We start from the raw sequence: 18781 nt of genomic DNA, 5'->3' as shown, positions 1-18781 counted from the left end.
ATGGAATATTTTGTTGAAAAAGTTCGTCGATATTACTATTTTTATTCAAAATATATTAATAATTTTTTTAAAAAAATTTAATCCTTATTACAAATATATTAATAAAAAGTTTTTCTTTGTCTTTATAAATTATGATTGTATACATATATTAATCCTTGACTAGACTTAAACATGTATGCATATATGTTTTATATTATATATATATATATATAATGAGTTTTATTTTTTTGAAGAGATATAATGAGTTTTATAATATTAATAATTTAAATATGTTTTCCTTTGCTTATTATTATTTTATATATTTATTGTGAAAACTTTATAGAATCATAAATTATAAATTAATAGTTCCAAATTCATTATTGTTATTTATAAAAAGTTTATGAAAATAATATAATAATTTTTTAATTTTATAAAAATAGATGGTAAACTCAAATATATAATTAAACAAAAATTAATAATACTTTAGGTACTAATATTAATTAATATAAATTAATAAGAATGATATAGTAAACTTATTAATAATTATTATTTAAAATATATTAGTTTATTATATGTATATATATTAGAACCATAGTAATAGAGTATATTAACTATATATATTTTATAAACCTGTATTAATATTAAATTACAAGTTATATATTTTAAATGATATAACTTATCAGTTAATATATATATATGCTATTAAAGGTCTTACACATTAATATGTTATAATATATATAGTAATGTTTCGTAATATATAATATTATGTACATATATATTAATTATAATATCACATATTTAATTTATAATTAGGTATTACTATCACTTATAATAAACTTTATTTATATTATTACACTTTATAACTTTATTAGTTATTAACTTAGTTTTTATAATGTATTGTTTATAATTAGTTATTATTGATACAAACTTTGTAATATATAACATTATAATATATAATTTGTGTTATTTCATATATACAATAAAGTAATACATATAAATATATACTATATAAAAGTAATATATAACTTATACTCATTGATATATAAGTAATTAATATTTTTATAAAATAATAAATTTAGTTAATAATTAATGAACAATATAATATATTAAGAACAAAATAATATTGGTTTTGTTTATAATCTAATAATATTAAATATATTGTATTATACATTAATGTATTGATATATAAGTAATTAATATTTAACAAAATAATATATTTAGTTAATAATTAATAAACGATATATTATATGAAGAACAAAATATTTTTTATAATTTAATAATATTAAATATAGCATAAATATATAGTAAAATTTAATATAAATATATTATATTTGTTATTATTAATAAAATTTAAAGTTTTTAAATTTTTATTGATATAAAGACTTGAACTTTTGTATAGATGAAAAATAGAACAAATCTTGACCAACTCTACCACCCATTCAACTTAACATAAAAGTTGATTGTATAATCTAAATCTGCTGGGTACTTTATTATGTTTAAAGAATTTTTGGGTTTAGTTCTTACTTCTCCTTTCTTTTCATGGTTACACCGCTTTGACTTAGCATAACAACCTAAGTCAGCCCTAATCAAAGACATTGCTCCCGAGTTCGTGTCATCATCTTCTCCAAACTCAGCACGATTTTGTGATTCTGGATATACTCGGGCGTAGGAAGAATATTTTTCTTTGTAAAGGATATTAAAGGTAGGGGAGATAATAATAACACACTTTTGAACAGAGGTTTGGGTGAAAAGAATAAGTCACAAAAGAGTTAGATTACCCAATTTCCACCAACATCTCAATGTTTTGTACAATTCTCAAATGAACATGTACCATTTGGTTCTCCTTTTTGGTGTGAGGTTGGTTAGACGGATGGTTATCAAAGACAAACGTTATCGAGTTACTGTCCTCATGGATAAACATGGTGATAGCATCATTATCAGTTACTTGCTTCAAGATCTCTTGAAAAGCTAAAGGTAGTAGAGATAATAATAACACACTTTTAAGTAAATATTTGGGTAAAAAGAATAAGTTAAGGTCAAATTGTTTAATTCCTACCAACATTTTCACATATTGTGCAATTCTCAAATAACCACGTATCATTAATTTCCTATTTCAGTTTATATTATAGGAATTAATTGTTGGAGATCATAATTGATTGGGAATAAGAAAATAAAAAAAATAATTGAGAATTAATAATATTATAAGAATTAAAAAGTGATAATAAATTGAAAATGAAAGAATTTGTCATTTTATTAATTATCTTGATTTTTATATATTTTTATTGAAAAATAAGATAAATAATTGAGAATTAATAAAATGTGAAAAGTAAGAGAAAATAAATACTTATTAAACATAGAAAATAAGTAAATATTTTATTATATATTTTAATTTAATTAATTATATTATTATAAAATTATAAAGTTCATGAAAAAATAGGTCTTACTTACCCTTGCTTTGCTGGCTTTGGCACTGCCGCACTGCTTTTACACTACCAAGATACAGGCAGGACTATCCGTCACTATCGGTTTTCAACCCAAAATAACCGATTAATCGTTTCTGGTTGAGACACCGATTACCTCAATCGGTTTTATCGGAAGATCGGTTTGGTCGTCGAGGGGAGATCTCCGTCCCCCATGTTCTATCTTTTACCTGTGGTCATGATTGGAGTCGCTTACCAAGTAGTGTGAAATGATTTGACGTAGTCTGCTACAGCTACAACATGTGGGCAGGCCATGGAAGTTGAGTGAACTTTGACCTTTCAGCTCAGTGAGTGACTTCACAAGAGTGCAAGCTGCCAAGATGTCAAGGCCAGGGGCACTTGACGGTCGAGGGACAAAAGGGTCAACAAAAAGGGAAAGCTTCTCTGGTTTAACGACAGAATTGGAAGCTTATACCTTGAGAAAATGGATTATTGAAAAAAATAATTTTAATACATTCTTTTCAATGAAAAAAAAAATTCAAACTGTTAGAGAAATAAATAATTTAATAACAATAGATTTTACCTTAAGAAAGAAGTTTGTAGTTTTCAAGGCAAATACAACTTAAAATTTCTAGACCTTCAAATCAAAATTTTTGAGATTTTTTTTTATTAAGGTTTTTAAGGAAAGGATGAGTAGATTTTTTTTTGAAAAAAGACAATATAAAGAGTATTTATGTCTTAAAATATTTAAATAATATTTTATCTAATTTTTTTAACTATTAACTAACGGTATTAAAGTCAAAGGATCAAAAATATTATTTTAAAATAAGATATTTTGAAGTGTTTTGAGAAGTTTTTTAGATATAATAATTCCTCTGTAGGAAGAATTAATTAATGATTTCGGTGGTGACTTTATCCTCCTCTTCTTTTACATGACAGAAAGACTCTTAATCCTCTTAAAACACGAAGTCATAAACACTTTACAGTCCCACTAGGACTAGAAATCATGAATTTAATTGCATTGGTGATGTAAAAGCATCGCAGTTTAGGTATGCTTTGTATGTAGAATTCCAGAATGACGGGAAAAGTAGTTAAAATTTGGTTGTTAGTTTGTTACTAAGGCTATAATAAGGCTGCATTTAAGTGGGCTAATGTCTTGGATCAAAATCTGAAGCAGTTAAGGTCAAGGATTGGGCCCAATCTTAGTAATTGCTTACATGGTTTTGTTTTTAAGCCTCTCTTAAAACACCTCAAATTAATTTTGTATGTGTAATAATTTTACAATATTTTTATGGTTAAATCTATTCACTTAAACAAATAATTATTGCTTGTTTCTCTGAACTTCTTTATCGTGTGGCACTGTTTAAGAACCAAATATAAATCGACCATTTCTCTATTAAGTTGTCATATTATTTCACTTCAACTTTCTATTGTACTTTACTTCAATTGAATGATAGAAATCCTGTCAAATATGCATGCATAGGTACATTCGTGCTAGTAGTGAGTTGGAATCACATGGCTGCCTCATCCATTTAGCTTACTGATTTCGATTGTCTGATTCTATACGAATCTTGGGTCATTATCAATGCGATATGCTCACAACATGACCACCACCACTAACACCAAGTCTAATTAATTAGCCAAAAATAGTTGGCTACCCTTTTTGTTCATCCAAATTTCCCCTTGAAGAGGTCAAAAGGCGCAGACCTTCTTTCTCTCCAGTTCAATGGAATTCCATCCACATTCAGGACATCAACATTCCAAATTTCCCACATAATAATGGGATCTCCAATCACGTGTCCGGCCAATCACCAGCCCAGCACTATCAAATTTACCTCATCGCAAGAGAAGGCACAAGTCCGTTATAATCTGATATATATACTGTTTTTATAAACAGAAGAAGGGACTTTTATCTGCTCTCATTTTGTCTGGGGTAACCGACAACGGGCAAGCTGCTTTCTTGTCCAACATTTTCCCTGTTCCTCGGACCCTGTTTCGTTTGCAAACTCTACCTCTTCCAAGAGTTTTTCCGAGTCCAGAGAGACGCAAAAAAGAAATGGCATTCACGGGGACTTTGGACAAGTGCAAGGCTTGTGATAGGACTGTCCATGTTGTGGATATGTTGTCTCTTGAAGGAGTGCCTTACCATAAAACCTGCTTCAAATGCAGCCATTGTAAGGGGAACCTTGTGGTATGTCCAATTTCTTCAAACTTTTCTTCCCTCTTCTAAATTGTAAGGTTTGTCAGGTTGGCATGAAATGATTACCTGGTGTAGATCATTTGTTCAACTAATGAACATGTTTATTGTGTCCTTCACAGATGAGCACCTACTCCTCCATGGATGGAGTCCTGTACTGCAAGCCTCATTTCGAGCAACTATTCAAGGAATCTGGCAATTTCAGCAAGAATTTCCACACAGGTAAGACCCATCTTGTCCCTTTTTCTTGTTACGAAATTTGGAGATGATATATCTCTGGCTGTATGGCTAAGGCTAACGACATTAATTTCTTTGATGATCACTTTTGCAGTAAAGTCTGAAAGGCAAAATGAGCTGGTATGTTTTCCTTGCTTTTATATGTTTTATACTTGATCGGTTTCATACAGCATTTTAGTTTCCATTCTGAGCCAAAACAACAACTAACAAATACAACTTCTAGCCTAGGCAAAACTACTTTAACTGTAGGTTCTCTTCCGGTGATGGAGACAGGGAAAGACAGGGAAATAAAGAGAGAGATTTCAGTCACAATATTTCTGTCGAGACATTCCCGGACTCTTAACAGGAACATCCAGTCGAATATACAGATTTTAATACAATTAAAATGGACCAAGATACTTTTTCTTTTTCCTATGATCATGACAAAAAGTTTTCTGTGATCTGTTGCAGTCTAGGACTCCCAGCAAAGTCTCATCCTTGTTCTGTGGAACCCAAGACAAGTGTGCCGCTTGCCAGAAGACAGTGTACCCATTGGAGAAGGTTCGTAAATTGAACAATACAGTCTACCATTAATTTCCTCTTGTTAATTGGTCAGAAATTTCTGTAACAATATTGGTTTCACATTGTTGGGACAGGTGACGATGGAAGGGGAATGTTACCACAAAAATTGCTTCAGGTGTGCTCATGGTGGGTGTCATCTGACACACTCTTCGTATGCTGCTCTGAACGGGGTCCTCTACTGCAAGCACCATTTTGCTCAGCTTTTCATGGAGAAAGGAAACTACAACCACGTTCTGCAGGCTGCTTCACACAAGAGAAATAACTCCTCTGCATCTAACGAGCCTGCTGAAAATCAAGCTGAGGCTGAGGAAGCTGCGGCTGATGAAGAGCCCTCCGAAGAGCAATCTTAAAAATTAAAACATACCCTGGTTCTTATGATTCCCACCACGATCATTTTTTCTTTCTTTTCTTTAGAGTTTTTGCAATAGTTTGATTGGGTGGCAGACCATCTCATCAAAGTTGAATTTCTTGTCCTGATTATTCATATTTTGTTTTGGATTGGCTTATTTATGTAATCGATACAAACTGCATGGCGTGATAATATATATTGAAATTGTTTCCAGGTCCTTTGCAACCTGGATTTGACTGAAATAGTGCATATTGATCAGCTTAGGCTTTTTCATAATGCGGCTAACTCACATGAAAACCCAAATACTCAGAAAGCCAACTTTTATTCACAAGTTTCCATGGCATGAAGCCTACTTCCTGCACAAATTTTATTAACAAGTGGTGTTCAATTCATATGCGAATGAAGCTTCACATAACAATTGTTATGATAGTCACAACTTTTGAGCATGGAAATGGAAAATGGAAAATCATGAAGGTAACACCACATGCTGGCACAATATAAGATCTGAGATGGTCTTGCCATGCCGATCAATCCTCCGGGAGCAGTTGACACCACCATCTAAAATGTTCCGGACCACAACATTTAAAGAATGAATTCCTTTGACTTCGTATATTTCTACCTTAACATGTTCATCCATCCATTTCTCTGTCTCATCAATGGCTTTTGGAGATGAATCCAGGAGGACTGAGACCACACCCTTTACCCACTGGGGTGTTATGATAATCTTCAGCCTCTCCACATCCTGCACAACATATGGGATGATGGAGAAATTCAAGTCGTTTCCTTTATCTCCAGCCCTACTATGGGCTATACTATAGAGCGGAATCTTTTGCCTAGACTGAGTAGCAGAGAGGCCAATTTCTGGTGATGAAGAATTGTGAATATCTTCTTCTGGGAATGGTGGCAATGTGGGTTCATGCAAAACGCAGTCCTTCATAACATCTCGAAAGACATGTTTCTGACATTTTGATTCACTGACTTCTGTTTGCTTTGCTGCTATCCGCCAGAAAATATGTTCACGTCCAATCTAAATGGAAAACCAAAGTAATACGTATTTGTTAAGAAATTTTTTGTGCTATGTAATGCTGATAGTTTATGTGTTAAATAAGACAATAACAGATGTATCTTAAACTTAACAATTATAGGATATAAACTTTAATCAAAAAATAAAGGTTGGGGGAAGAAATTGTAGTGTATTAGAACAAAGTACTTTGCATACTACACAAGATTATCATAGAAAAAGCATATCCAAAAACTAGTGAATTCAATAGTCTGAAATTGAGAGGTTGGCTTAATTACAGTTTCCATTTCAACATAAATTATTTCATGGACTAAGAAATTACTTAAACGGAAGGAAGGTAGTGGGAGATACCAATTGCTTTTCCAGAACAATCTCCTTCTTGAGGCCAGTGCTGCATTAGATAATTAACAAAAAAGTTGTAGGTTAGGCACAAAGATCATTGGGCCAAGGAAGAAAGTAGTACATGGTTGCTTTAAGGAGAGTTCTAAAGTATAAACAACTGTAAGATGCGTGCATAACACTGCAACTAGATTCTTATACATGACAAACAAGACTAAAAGTGAGCAATTCATAAAAATTAGAACCAGAACTTTACACATGAATTATGTGCAGTTAATTGTTTGCATTAGAATCTTTCAGTTTTCTTCTTGTCAAGAGTTCATACATAACATGCATGATCATGTAAATTTATACACGTTTACAGTAGATAAAATAGACATAAGATTAGAAGAAAATATACCTGATACCACCACCACTGGCTGGTCCATTTGTATATAATGCGGTAAACTCTTTAACAAGTTGCTCTGCATGTTTCTTCTCCTGGAACAATCCATCCATGCGTAGTCTAATATCTTCACTTGCCTTCCATGTTGATGAATAGTTATCAATGCTGGTAGCTTTCAAGCTATCAAGTCCAATTATATAAGAAAGAACACAGCAACTGACACCAGGAAATACCTCTTCCATCCATGACCTAACCTAAAATATGAAGAAAGAAAAGGGATATTAAAAGTCGAATGGAATCAGTGAGCAAAGTATTTTGAACGCTTTTACAGACAAGGATCTATTTCAAAGAATGTCATCTCGAGTCAAAAAATGAAATAAACCACCAGTTTTTACATCAGCGCTACCAGAAATTCAGCAGCTTTAGCACGTTTAACACATTCATATCCTCCATACGATATCTCACCCCATCCTTTCCATCCACAATCCTGGAAACAAGATGAATTTGAACTTATAAGGAATACAAATTAAACTATTTGAAGACATTAAACCCACTGGGGTAATGTCTCTGATTAGAAAATACTTGTAATAACTTGGGGGTGGGGGGGACTGCAACCAGGAGTAGAGAGGGAATTCCCTCAGTCATATTGTAAAGAGAGAAGACATGCTTCAGTGAAATACTGAAATACACAACAATTAAGCATTTACGATGAGCAAAGAAAAATTTCTCAGTCAGGTCATATTAGCTTAGTCAACATATCAGCACATTGAATTTGGCAAATCTTTGCCTTACACAAAGTTGTCAAGCATGATAGTTTAGACAACTTAAGAAATGGTACCTCATCTCACCTGTGTTACAACTTTCATTATAGAATGCTAGGAGATCATTACATAAGATTACCAAAATAAGAATCCTACTAAGTCAAAATAGATAGGAAAAGAAAGCAAACTAATATTTGAAATTTTACCATCATTTCAAGTATTACCATGTAAGATCAGATTAATCATCAAAAAGTGTTGATCTGCCGTTTATCTCTCTCAAACCTCCGGACATCTGTGCCCAATTACACACAGGCAAGCACACCCCAAAACAAGTAGATAAAAAAAGTGGATAATCAAGTTATGCTTAACGCATGGCACTAAGAATCTATAGAGCACACAAAACCCCAAATCTGCTAGACTGAACTTACAAGCCATCTACTGAACAATTGAAACTAAGGAAAAAGCTCTCATAAGCTTAAACATCACCTTTAGAATAGAAGGTTACCTTTGGAACCAACTGCAAAAGTTTCTCAGGTACAGGATGAGCAGAAGGCTTTGCACCAATACAGAGAACTTTAGAGCTAGTTAATGGCTGGAATGAGACACCCTGAAAATCAATTACCTGCATTTACAAGATGCATATTTTTGTTTAATTTTCCCTTTCATTGCAATTGCAGGTAAAATTTCCAAAAAAATGCATTTTGACTTACAACATCAGGTGTAATATAAGCACTTGGATCCCCAACTTCATAAAGTAGTTGTTCAGCACATGTGCTGAAATTTAAAACCCCACCACTACCTTCTGCCTTCATGACACATACTTCCCCACTGAACGAAATTTCAGCATATGGCAGTGATAGATCCAGGAGATGTGAGAACGACAAGTTTCTATGCTTGTCCGCTAAATTAGAGAAAATGCAGCATATTGAAACTGAGTAAATATGAATTCTCCATTTTAATTGACCTATTACTGTGTTATTATCGAGACAAACAAAGCCTAATTCACCTGGATGCATGAAGTATCCCCCTGTGAGTTGACAACCACACTCTAGAAGATGGCCAGCCAGAGATCCCTGTGCTAATAGCTCCAAATCATCCCAATTCCAGCCCAGTCCATAAACCTAATCAAATACCAGTGAGATCATTCTGATTAAATTTCATAATGCAAAATCATAGCATAGCCAACAAAAAAGCAGCACTTCATCTATTCATGCTGTCAAATATAATTATGATAATTAATGTAGAGAATCATAATGGCAGATAAGTAAAACTAATTTGATGTTTAAAGTCATGAAAGCCTAGAGAATTATACCAAGAGTCCAAAAGGAAACAGCTAAAGCAGAGTAATGAAAAGAAAGGATAGGTTTTCATACCATTGGTGCTAAGAATAGTGCAGCATCAGCAACCCTTGAAGTAATTATAACATTTGGTTGGTATCTTTCCAAACATTCAACTATTGGAGCAGCTCCCAGATATGTGCTAATACCCTTCTGAGATTAAACAAAGCTGAGGTCAAGGGTTGCATTCCTCCGTAATTTCCATGACTAAAGATGGAAAAATGCAAATGCTGATGAAAACCTAACCACATATCATTTTACACATGTCCATAGATCAAAATCTAAAAGGCAAAAGAAATCTAAAACTATAAGGAAGCAAGAGAGCAATTGCAGATATAAAAAAGAAGACCAGTGAATGGTACAGGCAAGGAATACCAGGTTCTTACACCGTCCATGACAACTGGCTTCTCAGACAAGGGTCCTGAACCTGAATAATGGAAAGTAGATCTTTGCATTTGGAGTCACAGAATGTAGCTAAACGCAATGAAGCAAAAAGATCTGCATTGCACTCAATATATACACAGACTGTATTTCCTAAAATAAAGATCATACCTCACTAGCTCATACAAGACTAATATAAATTTAGAAGCGGCCAACTGGCCAAGCATACCTGACTCATTAACAAAGACCTCATGAGCCACAGCAACAGACACATTGAGCCCTAGGCTGCTGGCTATTTCTAAAACCTTCTCTTGAGCACCAAGTGGATCCACTATTCAGAAATGAACCAAATGATATGGCCAAAATGAAAAGAAAAGATCATAGATTAAATGAAACATCAAGGCAAAGCATTTTGTGAAATTTAGCAGACGACATAACATTTTAATCTTTGTCTTCAAATTCCATACTTGCACCCATGTTGGTAATAATACAAGTTCCCCTTTCCACAGCCAAAGGTAGTAGCAAAGACATCCACTCTGAAACTGAAAAATTAACAGCAGTAAAAACATTAGAGAAAAACCAACAATAAAGATATTCGTTACAACTCAAAACGATTGATACCAATGTTAACATACTATTAGAATCATAGCCATCACCACCAGACACCATAGCCCGGTACCGCTCAGCAAGGGTACGTTCTGCTAAACATTCAAGAACAATATAATCCAGCTCTTTGACTCTGTTAAGCAACTTCAGAGCCGCCATTGGCCTGTCACCTCCAAACCCAGCTCCACAACCAATGTAAACTTTGTCTTTTCTTCTTTGACGATTGGTTCTCTGCAGTTCAACAAATTCAACTATTCATCATCTTGAAAACTGCTATGCTCTTTCACTATAGAAATTGATAAATCGAGTCAAAGCGAACTACACCAACCTGCTTGATCATGCAGTTATAAATCTCACCACAGCTCTGCTTCTCCATTGATTTTTGTTGGAAAATTAGCTGATTATGCACAAAACAAACCAATTCAGAAAATTGCCTTTGTTCAAGAGGAAGCTAACAGTTACGAAATTGTCTCACCAGTCACCTCCAAGTTTCCTTCTCCAGATTCCAGACTATAGCCCTTCCTCTAGTCAAACTGAGTAGTTTCTTAATTAGAGTTTAGAAAACAACATCAGGGTTATTAAATATTATATATGAAGATTAATGATGTACTAGTGTTTTTCATTTTAGCATCAAATGGGTTCGATTTGAGTGCTTTTTTGCAGCCATTTTCACATGAAGCCCATTGCATTTTCAAGCCTCATTGTTTTTCATCCAAAGCCCAAATTCATTTTTCACCTTAAATTCAAAATTACTAGACCAAATTATTATGTCAATTTATTTTCTTAAGATTTTAATTACTACTAGAGTATGACCCGTGTGCAACACACGGACCTCTTTGCAATCGCCCTCTTTGCTTCAACCATAAACTCTGATCTCTTTGCGGCCTTTTCTTTCTCTCTCTTTGCTGCAATGCCTTTTCTCTTTCACTCTCTCTGTCCTTCACCTGGTCAATTCTTCTTTTTAAATATATTACAAAAATTATAACTTTTCACGTGACAGTTGATGAGAATAAAAACGTGGCTAAATATGAAGTTAATTTTGGGTCTTGAAATTATATATGTTATAGATTTTGGGACAGATCATGACGGGAAAGTAATAAATCGGCAAACGGATAAGGAGATTGATTATGGCTTAAGGTCGAAAATTGACGCGCCACGTGCATGAGGACCGTTGGACCTTGGTGGTAGTTGATCGTTATCCTCAACGTGGATTACCACTGTCAACTTCACCTTCACTTCCAGCACTTGCCACGCACCGTCCAACCACATCAATTCCTTTACAACTCTCCCGTGAAACACACGTCCCCTGTTTACTACTTGTCGACAGAAAATCCCAGTTGTAAGCTTGCTTTTAATATTTTTTTATTGGAAACGGTTTTCTTCGTTGAAGCAGGGGAACATCTCGACCGTTGGTTCCGGCCCTTCTTCATTCTTAACACGTTTCTTCAGTTCTTCTTCATTCTCCTGAAACCCAAATTTGTAAGCACCAGCAGCTTCTTCTCAACAACATTCTGGTAATCTTTTTTTTTTTTTTTTTACTTTTCTGTTTCTAATTTTGGATAAAAAATGAAGCTTTTCCATTGCTTGTATGTAAGAATTTGTTTACTTGGACTTTCTATAAGTAGCATGGTTTTTTATTAATTGTTTGAGCATTTTACTTATCTTTTGTTATTATTGCTGTTGGTAGATTATACTCTTCAAAGGATTAAGTAACTGAAGAAAGTAAGCTAAATTAATGTTAGAAGTCATTTTCTTCCTTGGCATTAGAGTCTTTGTGTTTTGACAGGGTGAATTAGAATATCTGAAAGGAAGTTGAATTTTTATTTTTTTAATCAACTTTGTTAGCAGGCATTCAAGTAGAAAGAATGTATCATTGTTACATGAAGAATTAATGTTAGATTAGCAATATTTGGATTTTTATGAAGTGAGTTGGATCATTGAGATGGCTACCATATCATTAGTAGCTGGAAATTGTGGAAGGGGAAGAGGATGTGAAGATCGAAGGTCTGAATTCGGGTCAAACTCATATTTCGGGAAGGACTTTTTGGCTAGTGAATTGCTTATTAGATCATTTAGAAGAGCAAATGGGTATTGGTCAAAAGCTTTAAAAGGTTCTAGGAATGACAATGGGAAGAAGTTTCGTGTTATTGCAAAAGTCAAGAAAGGGAAGAAGTATGATTACCCCTGGCCTGATGATATTGATCCGAATATCACGGATGGACACTTAACTTACCTGTCTTACTTCAAGCCTTTGGATGAGAAACCAAAACCGGTGACTCTACCATTCGAGAAGCCACTGGTTGATCTTGAGCAAAAGATTATTGAGGTGAGTTGCTTTTCATTGGTTGCCATTTGATATAGTCGTCACTTATTTGAAGAGATTTAAACCATTCCTAATGTTCCTGTTCATGTTCTTAAAAAACTCATTATTTGTATAAAGCTATATGATGAGGATTCATGAAGAGTGAAGACCCCTTCCAGAGAATTTTTCTATGTATCATGTTATGTCAATATAATGTTAGTTTTGTTTGTGATCTTAAAATGGAGCAATTTTCTTTTCCTTAGACCATGACGTTTTAGGTGTTCATAAGGCACAAAACCGAGACATAAAGCCTTCCTTATATGTTTTGTTATTTTGTTCACTATACTTTTTGGGCAGGTATGTAGAATGGCTGATGAAACTGGTCTGGATTTTACTGATCAAATTGGAGCTTTGGAAAACAAGTATCAACAGGTTAATCTAATACGTTCTGTTCCCCATTATGTCAGAATTTGTTTTCATGTTCATCACTGGTATAGTTAATTTTTTCATTCATTTTCGGTGGTAAATTTCAGAATTTTATGTTAATTGCTGTAATACTAAAGATTTCTGGTAGTTTTCAAACTTCTTTTGTCAAAACGTAGGCATGAATTTAGTTGTCCTAGCTTATGAGTTGTAACAATGAGAAAACTGCTGATGCGTTCCTAAGTACTCTTTGCATAGGCTTCTGTTGGTTGCTTAAATATTCTCACTAAAATTTCAAGTCCCCATTTACTTTTCATTGACATTCTTATTGACATATCTGTAACTTTTTCTGTGTTCTAAACATCAGGCACTGAAAGATTTATACACACATTTGACACCCATTCAACGCCTGACCATTGCTCGACATCCCAATAGACCAACAGTTCTTGATCATATATTAAATATCACAGAGAAGGTATTTTAATAGTGCATAACCTTTATATGTTTCAATTCTAAAAGCATATGAAGCTACTTTCTTACTCTCTTATTCTTTTACTATCTTATAGTGGGTGGAACTCCATGGAGATCGTGCAGGCTATGATGATCCAGCTATGGTAACTGGTATAGGCAGCATGGATGGTAAGAGCTACATGTTTATAGGCCATCAGAAAGGTAGGAACACAAAGGAGAACATTTTTCGCAATTTTGCAATGCCAACTCCCCATGGGTACGTTTCAAGGATCTTTTACTTGAATAAGTAATTTGAAGATTCAGCTTGCATTAGATGTCATGTCTTCCAATGAGATCTTTTAAAAATTTAAATGAAGAGACTAAATATCAGAATTGACACCTTTCCTGATCAAGTAAATCATGTTTATTTGATATCTAAAATTGTCCTGGCATTTTCTTAATTTTTCTTACTTCATTAAAGATGTAGGGGCAACAGAGATGTGATCATAACCTCTAATTATTTCAGAAAGCCTGCGTTAAATAGTTTTAAATCTTCTCTGTTATCATTGATTTGTAAACAAAGACTCATATGGAGCTCTGTTTGCAAACAGCTATCGGAAGGCTTTGCGAATGATGAAGTATGCTGATCATCATGGTCTTCCTATTATTACATTTGTTGACACTCCTGGGGCCTTCGCTGATCTCAAATCAGAGGAACTTGGTCAAGTGTGTGTACAAACTGTCTTCTGACATTTAAAATTGTGATATTACCTACACTGAATTCTGAAACACCAAGTTCATATAATAATATGGCCCATTTTTTGTTTTACCCTAACAGGGGGAAGCAATTGCCCATAACCTGAGGACCATGTTTGGCCTTAAAGTGCCAATTGTAACTGTTGTTGTTGGTGAGGGTGGTTCTGGAGGGGCGCTGGCCATTGCTTGCCCCAATAAATTGTTTATGCTTGAGAACTCTGTTCTGTATGTTGCAAGGTGAGACTAGTTCCTTCCTTTTCCTCCTTATCTCAGTAATATCACTTGGAAGGTACAACTTTAACTGAAGATTATGATACATAAATTATTAAGTGAAATATAACTAATGCCTTCCGAGTTTAGAAAGGTTTTTACATGTCAATTTCCTTAGGCTCCGTTTGGTTGATATTTTAGCTTTTTTTTGCAAAAAATGAATAGAAAGGAAAAAGCAAAAAATTAAAAAAAAATGAAAAGAAAACTAAAGACTGCAAAAAACAAAAGCATCAAAGAAATTGAGCCTTAGTTAATTTGAGTTTTTAGTTTTTCTTCGGTCACTGATCTTTATCAATCAACAGGAACATCAGCTTATTGCCCCACTTCTCATAGTTCTACATGGTATTGTACAATGACTGTTTCTCAAGTTCACCTTTGACTGGCTATAGATATATTAACACCTCTTAGAGGTGTTGTTTCCATGCTATATTCCGATCCTTCTAAGCAGTATTTCTTTTATAGATGAAGTCTGAAATACATGTTTCTTTTGACTCTGATTTTCTAATCAGTCCTGAAGCATGTGCTGCTATACTGTGGAAATCTTCTCAAGCAGCTCCTAAGGTAAGTGATTCAAGTTGATGATTGAAATTAGAACCATAATTATGTCAGGACTGATGTTTCACTACGTTTATAGGCAGCTGAAAAACTGAGGATAACAGCTCAAGAACATTACAAGCGCAAAATTGCTGATGGCATCATCCCTGTAAGCACCTTCAACCTCTGAAGGTTTATCATGTTGCTCTTCCTGTTACTTGAGCATTCCAACCCAGTGGATTTGACAATGGCTGTCCATCACAATAGGAGTTCTTTTTTTACCCGTGTTGTCATATTTGCTTTGATTTATAGGAACCTCTTGGAGGTGCACATGCTGATCCTGTATGGACTTCCCAACAAATTAAACTTGCAATCACTCAGGCCATGGAGGTAAGTGATGTTAACAAATCTAGGTGCAGATAGAGGGAAAGAAATTTGCATACTGAACGTCTATAGTGGTTTTAAAGTTCGGTATATCTTTGTAAACCTTCGAGGTTGTAATAACTGAAAAAAATTGGCACCCAAGTTTATTTATGTGTTTATGTCCATTATAACAGCAGCCATTTCTTAATGAAAATCGTTTTTTTTTTATTTCCTCCTTTAACCATTGCTCTAGAGGGAACTTTAAAAGTAAGCAGAATTTGTTGCAATTACTTCTGGACAGTATTGCGAGATTCTGCCATAAAATGGTGTTTGATGCAACATGATTTCTTCAAAAAATAGCCTGCTTTTACATTTGAATTTCTTTTGTGCACTACTTGAAGAAGTTACTCTTCCAATGTTTCTGTTGCAAAGTTGATTTGGCCACTATTCTTTCTTGTTCTTTTGCTTCTGTTGATTTCCAAGTCATTGGCCACTTACAGTGATATTGAAATGAACATAGGAATTATCAAAAATGGATACAGAAGAGTTGCTTCGCCACCGAATGCTCAAATTTCGGTCAATTGGAGGTTTCCAAGAAGGTAAGCCAGTGGAACCTGAAAGAAAACACAACATGAAGCCTTCTGATGCCAGCATGCTGAAAGCTGCTGATATAGAATCAGATCTTGAGAGGTTAAAGAAGAAGATTTTGGAGGCAAAGGTACCTTCAGATCCAATTAAAGACCGAGCAATAGAAAAACTTAAGCAGGATGTTGACAAGGAGGTTACCAGGGCATTCATTTCAATGGGCTTGCAAGAGAAGCTTGAATCATTGAAGTTGGAATTATCCAGAGCTCCTGATAATCAGCACCTTAATCGTAATTTAAAGGAGAAGGTGGACAAACTGATGCATGAATTTAAACAAAATTTGTCACGGCCAGGGGCCTATCTTGGCTTAAAGCAAAAGCTTGAAAAGCTAAGCATGGTTAGCAGACTTGTTGAGCTGAAAGAGAAAAATGAGAAACTGAAAACTGAGATTAATCAGAAGATTCCGGCAGAGGTCAAGGCAAAGTTGGAGCAATTGGAAAATGCTCAGGAAGGATTGTCGAAAGGTGACCCACTGGACAAGGATTTGGTGGCAGAGGCAGTAAAAGCTAAGAAAGAACTAATGGAAGTTTTGAAGTCAGCTAACTTGGAGATTGTTGGAGTGAGAAAGAGAGAGGTCACAGCTGCACCTCCAGAAATACAGGAGAAGATTGTAAATGTGAACAAAGAGATCGGTGGAGAGATTGAAAGGATAATTGATGTAGCAGGTCTTCGTGGCAAAATTGAGGAGTTGAAGGCAGAGATGGCTAAAGGCTCCAGTTCACAAAAAGCAGCAGAACTTGAAACAGAGATCAAGGGGGGGATTCTTGCTGCCTTGGATAACACGGCACTAAAACAGAAGGTTGAGAAGTTGAGAACAGAATTTGCATCATCCTTGGAAGTAGCTACCGATGATAAGGTTGCTGCTGAAAACGGCAGGTGGTGATGTACAGCATCTTACACATACAAAGTATGTATGTTGCAATTCGAAGTATACAATGAGTTTTTTTCATTAAAACCACTATCCTTTGTCCTTGATGAAATTAGACACATTGTCCAATGATATATGGTGTTATCATGAAGACCTTACAGTATGATGGAGGAGAACTGTTAACCCATGGAAGGTTATCTTTTTCTTGGTAGAAAAGCAACTTACTATGCTTCGGTCTAGAGCTCTCATCCAAACCCTCACTACACCCAAACAAACTAAGCTCCACTACCAGTGAAGATTGTTATCTATGCCTCTTGACTGTGACTTGCATTCCTCACAAATGAGCCCATTTTTCCATTTTTATGCACCAAAATAGAACATCCAGTGTTAGATATCTTTCCCAAAACAAAATGAAGAAGAAAAAGGGTACTTCACACAAACAAAGATTTCCCATTTTGTATGCACCAACAAGCAGGTAGATTACTATAGACATTGGCTTTGCTTCATCCTCTTGTTTTGTAGCCTATGGCAGTACAACTTTATATGTATTGTTTTGTTTTACTTTTTCCAGTCCCATCAGATAAAGAAAACAAAGAGGTTATGTACTAGAAAACAGAAAAAGAAAGCAACAATTTGATTTTCTCTGGTCCTACAGCTACAACCCCAAAAAGCATTCAATCATGGTTCAGTTTTTTCCTTCCCTTTTGATTGATTCAAATTACACTAAACTCCCTTTAAGTTTTTCATAATTGGTGGTAATAATGCACTAATAATTCCCAAAAGATAATGCCTGCTTATGCTTGAGCTTTCCCACCTTGTCCTGACTCCTTGCTTACCAAGCACCTTCCCTGCTAAGCTTTCTTTCTTTTTTCAGTACTTTATTTATTAAATTCACCATTTTTTTCTTTTCTTTTATAAATTTTAGTTCAATATGTAAAAAAGCACAAAAGCAGTCTTGCAAGTCTTTTAGAGCATTTTCCTCTACACGCTTACTAAATTTTAAAATGGAAAAAATCCATGCAAATTTTATATATATATAAACTTTGAATTATTAAAATCTAAAATGTTTATTATAGAGTTAATAGTCTTTTCTCTAAGACTATAAAAAAGAAAAAAAAAGGATTATACTTAAAATTTTTTTAAATATTTAAATAATTTATTATTTTTATTATATTTAATTAAATTTTTATATTTTTATTTTAAATCAAATATATTTTTATAATTAACATTGATTAATTATTGATAGTAAAAACACAACTTATTATTTTTTACCACATAATAATGATAAGATACTTTGATGTATTATAATAAATAATAACATAACATGTGAATATAATATTATAATATAATTATATGATATTTTTTATTATTTTTATTAATATCATATTAATGTTTATAAAAATAACAAAAAATATATTGGCTAACAACGATTAATTAATTATTATTTATAAAAATTTATTTAAAGTAAAATATATAAAATTCTTAAATAGATAATTTAAAAAAAAAAAAACAGAAAGTAACCCAATAAAAGAAAAAAAAAGTCGGGTAGTTGTTGTGGGCAATATAAAAAATAAAAAAGAAAGGCGGGCCATGCATC

General features: G+C 33.7%; 3 protein-coding genes across 7 annotated transcripts; 2 read left to right on the top strand and 1 right to left on the bottom strand.

The window, feature by feature from the left end:
- Positions 1-4272: 4272 nt before the first annotated feature.
- PLIM2B (GATA type zinc finger transcription factor family protein) lies at positions 4273-5985 on the top strand. The gene is made up of 5 exons (XM_018114033.2): positions 4273-4590; positions 4719-4818; positions 4928-4953; positions 5284-5373; positions 5469-5985. The coding sequence occupies exons 1-5, from the start codon at positions 4456-4458 to the stop codon at positions 5742-5744; spliced, it is 627 nt and encodes a 208-aa protein (XP_017969522.1). The 5' UTR covers positions 4273-4455; the 3' UTR covers positions 5745-5985.
- A 61-nt stretch (positions 5986-6046) lies between these two features.
- Positions 6047-11139, bottom strand: LOC18614176 (propionyl-CoA carboxylase). Of its 2 annotated transcripts, none has more exons than XM_007051803.3 (14): positions 11049-11139; positions 10902-10970; positions 10603-10804; positions 10435-10509; positions 10197-10298; positions 9973-10013; positions 9623-9739; positions 9256-9370; positions 8960-9150; positions 8755-8871; positions 7895-7975; positions 7504-7742; positions 7116-7155; positions 6047-6770 (listed from the first exon to the last, which is right to left on the bottom strand). In XM_007051803.3, the coding sequence occupies exons 2-14, from the start codon at positions 10947-10949 to the stop codon at positions 6210-6212; spliced, it is 1929 nt and encodes a 642-aa protein (XP_007051865.2). In that variant the 5' UTR covers positions 10950-10970; positions 11049-11139; the 3' UTR covers positions 6047-6209. The 2 variants fall into 2 exon arrangements, with proteins under 2 accessions (XP_007051865.2, XP_088659780.1); XM_088803654.1 differs by having other exon boundaries at positions 11056-11125.
- Positions 11140-11819: 680 nt separating this feature from the next.
- On the top strand, positions 11820-17854 carry LOC18614175 (acetyl-coenzyme A carboxylase carboxyl transferase subunit alpha, chloroplastic-like). 4 transcript variants are annotated; one of them, XM_088808651.1, is made up of 12 exons: positions 11821-12087; positions 12261-12295; positions 12419-12899; positions 13233-13307; positions 13666-13773; positions 13865-14025; positions 14360-14474; positions 14587-14741; positions 15284-15335; positions 15409-15477; positions 15621-15698; positions 16192-17854. In XM_088808651.1, exons 3-12 carry the CDS (start codon positions 12516-12518, stop codon positions 17197-17199), a joined length of 2205 nt encoding a protein of 734 aa, XP_088664777.1. In that variant the 5' UTR covers positions 11821-12087; positions 12261-12295; positions 12419-12515; the 3' UTR covers positions 17200-17854. The 4 variants fall into 4 exon arrangements, with proteins under 4 accessions (XP_088664781.1, XP_088664777.1, XP_017969494.2 ...); XM_088808655.1 differs by lacking the exon at positions 12261-12295 and having other exon boundaries at positions 11820-12087; positions 12499-12899; XM_018114005.2 differs by lacking the exon at positions 12261-12295.
- The last annotated feature ends 927 nt before the right edge of the window (positions 17855-18781 follow it).

This window comes from Theobroma cacao, chromosome 1 (assembly GCF_053813885.1).
Source record: "Theobroma cacao isolate CCN51 chromosome 1, ASM5381388v1, whole genome shotgun sequence".
In the NCBI taxonomy this organism is placed as follows: domain Eukaryota; kingdom Viridiplantae; phylum Streptophyta; class Magnoliopsida; order Malvales; family Malvaceae; genus Theobroma; species Theobroma cacao.
This window is presented reverse-complemented; position numbering and strand designations above follow the sequence as displayed.

Excerpts from the sequence above, each read along its gene's own strand:
- PLIM2B (XM_018114033.2), top strand. The coding sequence starts at position 4,456 with ATGGCATTCACGGGGACTTTGGACAAGTGCAAGGCTTGTGATAGGACT. Across the intron at positions 4,819-4,927 it reads CAGCAAGAATTTCCACACAG|TAAAGTCTGAAAGGCAAAAT; the intron begins GTAAGACCCATC and ends TCACTTTTGCAG. Across the intron at positions 5,374-5,468 it reads CAGTGTACCCATTGGAGAAG|GTGACGATGGAAGGGGAATG; the intron begins GTTCGTAAATTG and ends TTGTTGGGACAG.
- LOC18614175 (XM_088808655.1), top strand. The coding sequence starts at position 12,516 with ATGGCTACCATATCATTAGTAGCTGGAAATTGTGGAAGGGGAAGAGGA. Across the intron at positions 14,026-14,359 it reads GCAATGCCAACTCCCCATGG|CTATCGGAAGGCTTTGCGAA; the intron begins GTACGTTTCAAG and ends GTTTGCAAACAG. Across the intron at positions 14,742-15,283 it reads TCTGTTCTGTATGTTGCAAG|TCCTGAAGCATGTGCTGCTA; the intron begins GTGAGACTAGTT and ends TTTTCTAATCAG.
- LOC18614176 (XM_007051803.3), bottom strand. The coding sequence starts at position 10,949 with ATGGAGAAGCAGAGCTGTGGTGAGATTTATAACTGCATGATCAAGCAG. Across the intron at positions 7,156-7,503 it reads GCCAGTGGTGGTGGTATCAG|CACTGGCCTCAAGAAGGAGA; the intron begins GTATATTTTCTT and ends TATCTAATGCAG. Across the intron at positions 6,771-7,115 it reads TTGTTCTGGAAAAGCAATTG|ATTGGACGTGAACATATTTT; the intron begins GTATCTCCCACT and ends TTTTCCATTTAG.